The following is a 7,087-nucleotide window of genomic DNA, read 5'->3' on the forward strand; positions in this document are numbered from 1 at the left end:
TTGGAAGAATAAATAATACAAAAATAATTATTAAATTAATTAAATATATTTATGTATAGTTTATTATATTTTGAAATTAGAGACACAAATATTATATTAACGAAATGTAATCGCTTAAGTCTATTACTAGTAGATATTATCTGTTTTGATATGTTATGTATGATCAACAACCTCATAGTTTTAAAGTAAGTCAATTGAGAAGAGATTTTCACACTCTTGTAAAAAATGTTTTGTTCTCATGTTCAACTTTGTCGGATCTCATAGGTACGGTAATAATATTCTTTTTAAGGTAAAAAAAACTTTACCATGTGATTGCAAATGGTAGGTTTTACGATAAAATATATATATATAATAAAGTAAAGTTTTGGTGCAAAGAGCCAAATGGAGGTTTGAGTGGGCTTTTGGTCCCCAGTTGTAGAAGAAATTAATATTAGGGAAATTATATGGTTGGGCCAAACAAGAACACATCTGAAGCTTAATTATATGTGTTTTTTCTTTTTAAAGGAACAAATTACATTTTGTATAGAGTTGAAAGCATGTAGGCATGTAGAGATTGGTCAAATGGTTACATCAAAAATTAACTCCATACCCTTATGAATCAATAATTCTTAAAAGTCATGAAAAGAAGAGTCGACTCGATAATTACGAGTAGTTATATAGTGACGACCGCACTTGATAACTTTCTTATAAAAATTCATTGTTGGTGCTTTGAAGATTACAATAACAACCGATGGAAATATACTATATAGTATGTTTAATTAAGTATCATATGATTAAGAAGTGTTTTAAAAGAGGTTTACTTGGAGATTAAGCCAGAAAAGAGTCGAGAACATATACAAAGATTGAAACCCATAAAATGGTGTTGGAATTGTGAAATATGAGGGGCTGTGAACGAATGTTTGCGTGGAGGAATTTGGGAGAAAAGGGCGTTGAAGGAGAGGATTCGAACTTCAAATTTAAGGTAATGTGATATAATGTATGAAAATCACTCCAACTTGATTATATGAATTTGTTAGGAGTAGATGTACATTTTTTTAGAAGAAATTGGGAAGAAATAGCTATTGTAAAAGAAAAAATCGAGCTAGTGACATAATGGGAATTTCTAGAAAAGTTACGAAAATTTGTAGCCTACCGGAGGTTGAAGACGCTTGGGCGTGCAGAAATGCTAGTGGCCGAGAGACAATAGACGTGTGACACCCGAGTAAACGAGGGGTACATGAATGAACCAAGACCAACCTGATAAGAGTGATCCTAAGATATGATGACTACGAAAGACTTAAAGAAAATATGAGTTACTACTCTTATCAACAAAAAGAAAATAGGAGTTACTACTTATACCAACAAGGTGCACGTTCCTTTTCAACGGTTTAATCGTAGGAATAGTTAAATGTGTTTTGCTTGAGGTAATATGTTGGGTGGTCTCTTGAAAATTTTTCTAAGATGTATGTGAGCGACAACAAATCATGACTCATATTGGTTTGTAGGGATAATTTTCAATCTTAGAAGCGAGAAGTCGAGAAGTTAGTAATGTAACCATGTCATAATGGCGGCAGAGGGAATACCAACCTCAGGTGGGACAATGAGTATCCTAAGTTTAATACACGGATTGGTGTTGACAAGTCCCAAATCTCTTTTGTTGTATTTACTTGTGTTCTATTTTGAAAGCTTGTAGCAGTAACAACCGCAGATCGAGCTCGCTCTTGATAAGGAGGCGCTGCATTGATGCTACCTCGAAACACGTAAACAAATGTAAAAAGAAGGTGCCACATTTAGACTCTCTCAACTGACGAATCATTGTTCTTCACTAGTGTCTGTAAGCCTTTGCTTCATTTCGACATGGTAATTGTAGCATCCATTGCGCAGTGTTACATCGCTACGGCACACAAAACCATTAAAATAAGTGTTGAAATTGATTAGATTAAACGACATGATCATTAATGAATAATTACCCCTTTTCTATATTTTCCCAACTTTCTATCCCAATTCCATAAGCATTTCTTGCTATAAAATTACACTAAAAAACACATTACAAGTATGGACTGCGAAGTTCACCATCTTCCATCAAGCCTTTGTTCAATGGCAAGCAGGGCAACGAGCCAGACCATTTTCATTACACTCTCCACATCTCTCCTTTCTCTCTCCAATTATCACTTTACAGCTTCCTCCACACTCCAAACATGGCACAAATCTTGCCCCGCCGCACCCTTCGCACCCTTGCCGCCCTGCTCCCGTCTCCACCGCCGCTCGCCGTAGTAGCCTCCGAAGCTTCCCCATCTCGTTCAGGGCAACTATTTCATCTGCCCCTCCGATGTACCTGTTGAGTATATGGATATCAAAATTCCAACTTTATGGATGGTTTTTTAACATAGAATATTTAGCGGTGGTGATTTAATATTTTTACCTTCCCTTCACAAACATTTTCGGCACGGTCGCCTCGTCGCCGAGCAACTCCTTGAGCTCCTTCAAAAAGTCACCGTGCAATGCCACGTCACGCTCATCGACCACGACCTGCTGCAACTCCAGCACCGACTTCACTCTGTTACAGTCCTCGAACGTCCGCCGTACGCCTCTCAACGATGTTGTATACAGCACCACCGTCTCCGCTCCTCCCGGCGGGCACTTCTCTGGGAACTCACTCAGTGGGTCGTACCGGACCGGTTTCTGCCCCTCTCTTTCCCTCTCCTGTCTGTCCCTTAATAGAAAAATGTTCTCTTTAACGGACCTGAACCGGTCCGAATCGCCGGTTCTTGGCTCCGGTATTGTTGGCTCGGGTTTTGTCGGTCCGTTTCTGAAAGACTTGGCGGCCGGCTTGGTGGAAGACGTTAACTTGGAGTCGAGCTCTGCCACCGTGTGGAAGCTGGAGCTCTTACGTGGGGCTTGTTTACCGACGGCGGCTGCGGCGGGTTTCGAAGGCGGCGGTTCTGCAACAGGAGAAAATTCTTTATTGAGTTCAATAACGAGTAGGGAACAACGTCAAACGAAAATTTAATACCTTGGTTGGGAGTAACGGGCTTAGGAGGAGGTTGGAGCTCGCGTTGAAGGGCGGGTTTGAGATCTTCAAGAGCCTTACTGACCTCATCCCAAGAGTGAGGAGTCTCAGATTCCAAACTACTGAGCTTCTCAAGGATCGGAACCGGAACAATCGCAGCTTTCTCCTCCTTCACTGGAGATGCTGGCGATTGTGGCTCCTCTACCACTTTAACCCAAGGCTCCTCGATGGCGTTTATATCGAACACTGCAAAGCTCGCCGGAGCCGGCCGGTACACATCAACGGTGGCCTCAATTCGCTTAGAAGACGTGCAGCCCATTGCCGTCGATTAATCAATTTCCCGGCAGGTGAGTTGTAGATTTTTTTGGGAGGGATTGGATTTTCAGAGAGGTGGGTTTATAGAAGGGTGGAATTTGAAATGTGGTGGGAAATTTGTGGTTTCTTTTTTGTGGCCGAGAGGAAGGGGCTTATCCGATGAGAAGTGGCGTGTGAGTGGATAGGTGGATTAGGTGGCTGTCTGCCACGTGGGAGTTGAAGTTAAGGTGTTTGTCTGTTTGATTTTGGTGGATGGCTGCTAAAGTTGGCCCATCCGTCAATTAGAGACCTTAAAACTTGAGGGCTTTTAGTGAAATTATAGAGGTAGAATTACATAATTGATATTTGGTCCTCGGTTCGGATTTAGTTTGCAATTTAGTTTTATACTTCTAAACTAAATGGTTAAAGAGGAAAAGGTAAAAGGTATAAAATGGTTAAAGAGGAAAAGTTAAAAGGTATAAAATGGTTAAAGAGGAAGAGGCTCCAGTCTAGTCTTACCCCATTTTCGTTCATCTCCGGGGACCCTCTTTTTGGTTTTGGGGTCAGTGCCGGTAAATGCGGTTCCTCCTCTGTATTTACCTATGGAGGATGAAGGAACTAGAACTACAAAAAGGGAACAACAGTTGCTAACTATATATGAAAGCAAGGATTACCGTCACCATGCTGCTAACAAGTATCCATACCCAACCACTACTCGCCGAGCCCGCCTTGCCGGATTGGCAGTCACCAAAAAACTTTAGAATTTTAGCTGATAGTAGCCTCAGAGTTGCAGTGCACATGAAAAGAAAACTCACGGCTAGCACTGCCAGTCCTTTACTTGCCAGCTTGGCTTGGTTGCTTGCAATTTTTTCAATATCTAAGCTGTAAGGAGAGACAGAGGGGAGGGAGGGGGTGTTTAAATGATGACTGGAAAAATCAGCTCATAGTAAAATTATGAAATAAAAAAGAAAATTGATATGCCAAAATGAATATTCAGATAAACATGTTGAGAAGAAAAAAACACAAATTCCTGAACTCATCGCAACTATCCTTCAAATGCTACTTAAGTTGTATTATACAAACCTTTTGAGTTCATTAGTACCTCGTTTTTCCTACACCTTTTTTGCTCTTTTTGTTGGGAAGTGGGATTGAAAAATGGAGATTGCCAAATGATCCTCTAGTTGGACCGAACTTGACGTATTACTTTAAGTTGGAAAGTTAATGAAAAAACTAAGCATTTTAAGGTTTGTAAGATTCATATAAAATGTATAAATTCATCCATTCCCATTGTAAATCACCAATTCTACTGACAACATGTCAATCAAAAGTAGTTCTCTAGCTTTTTAGGTCAAGAAAATGAAGATAGCTGTTTTAGGATCAGGCCAATATAAGACAAATTGCACTAAATAAACGGATACAACTAGTTTATTGAAAAAGAAAATAACATACAACTTATGTATTAGGAGAACTTTTTTATCTAACCTGAGTATATTGTCTCTGGCCAATTCATTCATTAGCGATGTAGCAGCTGTTTTCCATGATTTGAATTGAGCTATTTCTTTTTCCTAACAAAATGGTAAAGGTATAAGTCTTTATTGCTGTAACTAGTCAGAAAATGCATGAAAGTAGTTACTCACAATTGTCTCCTTCCAAACCATGAGATCCTAATTTAGTATTCTCCAGAAGAAATGACATTCTAGCCATCTCTTTTTCGAGATCCGGTAGAAGTTTCCCTTGTCGTCGGTTCAATTCTTCGGTACTCTAGCACAGATAAATTAGTTTCAAGTGACCTCACCTTCTGCATCAAGATCTTCAGGACAGTGTCACCAGGTATTCTACCGTTCAGCTGTTGTTTAGCTTCAGTTACAGGATTAGGAAACTTATTAACGTTCGTGGGAACTTTTGCAACCTCTAAAGCAAGACTTGCCTGATCATCCATACTTTCTCTCCATGCACCGGTAGTCGATAAGTTAATTTCATCGTCGTCTATCTCATTAACTGAGCCAGCATCTGATTTTGAAGAAGTCGACACGGTTGAATTAGGCTATTCGTCTGAAATTTTCTTTGGAGCAGCTTCTGAAGAGGTGACAGAGAGATCTTCAAGCATCCTCTCCATGACATCCACACCATAAACCTCTACTATACTCATTGTGCAGTTAAACTGATCCATAATGACTAAGAACATCCAACTTTAAGTACCTAACCCATTTTGGTTCAGGAAGCTTGAAGACTTGAGCATGTTTTACATTGGCAGCAACAAAGTTTCCCAATTTAGGCCATGTCTCCGTTGGATAGCTCAAACTGCCAGACAAATTGAATTCCTTGAAATTAGAAGAATAATGTTCAATCACAGCATCGACTAAGGTCTCTTCTGAGAGCTCAATCACAACTTACTTTTCTCCCACAGAACAAGGGTTCCTCAGATACTTATCATGGTCTTTCCCCAATATATTACATGCTCCTTTTGCTTCCTTGTTATGAGCAACAACCTTTGCGCCCTTCTTTATCTTTCATCGTAATATTGCGAAATTCGTCCAAATTAAGATATGTGGGGTGAGCACTTCTGCCACTAGGACCTTTCTGATGTTCTGTTGAGTTTGGTTTCTTCTCTGGCTGTTGTACTTTGCACATCAAAGATAGATATCCAAGTGCATTCAATACTGCTACTTCAAATGCCTTTGACTCTGGAAGTGAGTAATTTGAATTTGCATAATTGTGATGAACATAGGATTGATTACAGTTCATTGACACATTGAGTTCAGACGATCCAGAGTTCATACTACTGCTTCCATTTGCTATGGATGAATAGGCGTAATCATCTAGCTTCTGATTTCCAGGACTAGGGCAAATAGTGCTTCTATTTACAGAAGAAGAATCTCCTGGAAAACATGACTTCAGTCACTCCAACCTAATTTAAAGTACAAGTACAAGGAATCAACCTTTCAAAACCATTTCCGAGCGAGAAACTATTGCAATCATCATCAAACAGAGAACTTCTAAACAAAAAAGCGCCTAGACAAACCAATTCAAAACCATTCTTATAGCGTAGAGAATCATTTACTTTTTCCTTGTGAGACCTAGGAATTCGGATAAAAATTCAAGCCATCCCCTCGATAACAACATATTTGCGTAATAATTATGGGAAAACAGAAGGAAAGCGAAATCACATTATCAATAAAACACTCAAAGATTGTGAAAAAGTAACATTAAGATCCAAACTGTGTTAAACAATCAACTAAACAGTATCCTCCATCCGGTTCCACAAAATCATAATACGAAAGATGAATCAGAACATAGCGCAAAAGAAGAAAAGGAGAGTTCAGTTAAAACAGCAAGAAACCAAAATAAAAATCCAGAAGAAAAAACAAATTGAATTGAAGGATTGTACCAGCATCACCATAACCAAGGTCGAGCTTGGAATAGAACAAGCAGACGAGACAAGAGAGGGAAAAGAGCAAAGACCAGAAGAAGTCGTATAAACTCGTCCTCTTGTTAACGCAGTTGTTTTGGTTTTGATTGTTGTTGTTGACGACGACTCCGCCATTGTTATGATCTTTCTTGCTATTTCTAGCCCTCTTCTTACTCCGGTAACTAATGCACAACAGATCATCTCGCGAATCCTCCATGTTCAACAACAAACATGCGAGAGTTTGATCTGTGGGTAGAGGAAGATGAGAGGGAGAGAGAGAGATTCTTCAGTGATGGGAAGCTTGGAAATGGAAATGCAATCGCCATGGATTTTTGTTTGTGGCTAATTCATTGCTCTCAACTCCAGAACTACCGGAAACTACTTTCTGCCATTTG

General features: G+C 39.5%; 1 protein-coding gene and 1 pseudogene across 1 annotated transcript; both read right to left on the reverse strand.

The window, feature by feature from the left end:
- Window positions 1–1,888: 1,888 nt before the first annotated feature.
- LOC111490975 lies at window positions 1,889–3,427 on the reverse strand. The gene is made up of 3 exons (XM_023139669.1): window positions 2,993–3,427; window positions 2,402–2,921; window positions 1,889–2,314 (listed from the first exon to the last, which is right to left on the reverse strand). Exons 1-3 carry the CDS (start codon window positions 3,306–3,308, stop codon window positions 2,074–2,076), a joined length of 1,077 nt encoding a protein of 358 aa, XP_022995437.1. The 5' UTR covers window positions 3,309–3,427; the 3' UTR covers window positions 1,889–2,073.
- A 1,480-nt stretch (window positions 3,428–4,907) lies between these two features.
- LOC111491391 lies at window positions 4,908–6,909 on the reverse strand (annotated as a pseudogene).
- Window positions 6,910–7,087: the final 178 nt, after the last annotated feature.

The sequence above is a fragment of the Cucurbita maxima genome, unplaced genomic scaffold (assembly GCF_002738345.1).
Source record: "Cucurbita maxima cultivar Rimu unplaced genomic scaffold, Cmax_1.0 Cma_Scf00016, whole genome shotgun sequence".
NCBI lineage: Eukaryota > Viridiplantae > Streptophyta > Magnoliopsida > Cucurbitales > Cucurbitaceae > Cucurbita > Cucurbita maxima.

Coding starts and splice junctions, on each gene's coding strand:
- LOC111490975 (XM_023139669.1), bottom strand. CDS start 3,308: ATGGGCTGCACGTCTTCTAAGCGAATTGAGGCCACCGTTGATGTGTAC. Junction 2,922..2,992: donor GCCCGTTACTCCCAACCAAG/GTATTAAATTTT, acceptor CTCCTGTTGCAG/AACCGCCGCCTTCGAAACCC. Junction 2,315..2,401: donor AAAATGTTTGTGAAGGGAAG/GTAAAAATATTA, acceptor TATACTCAACAG/GTACATCGGAGGGGCAGATG.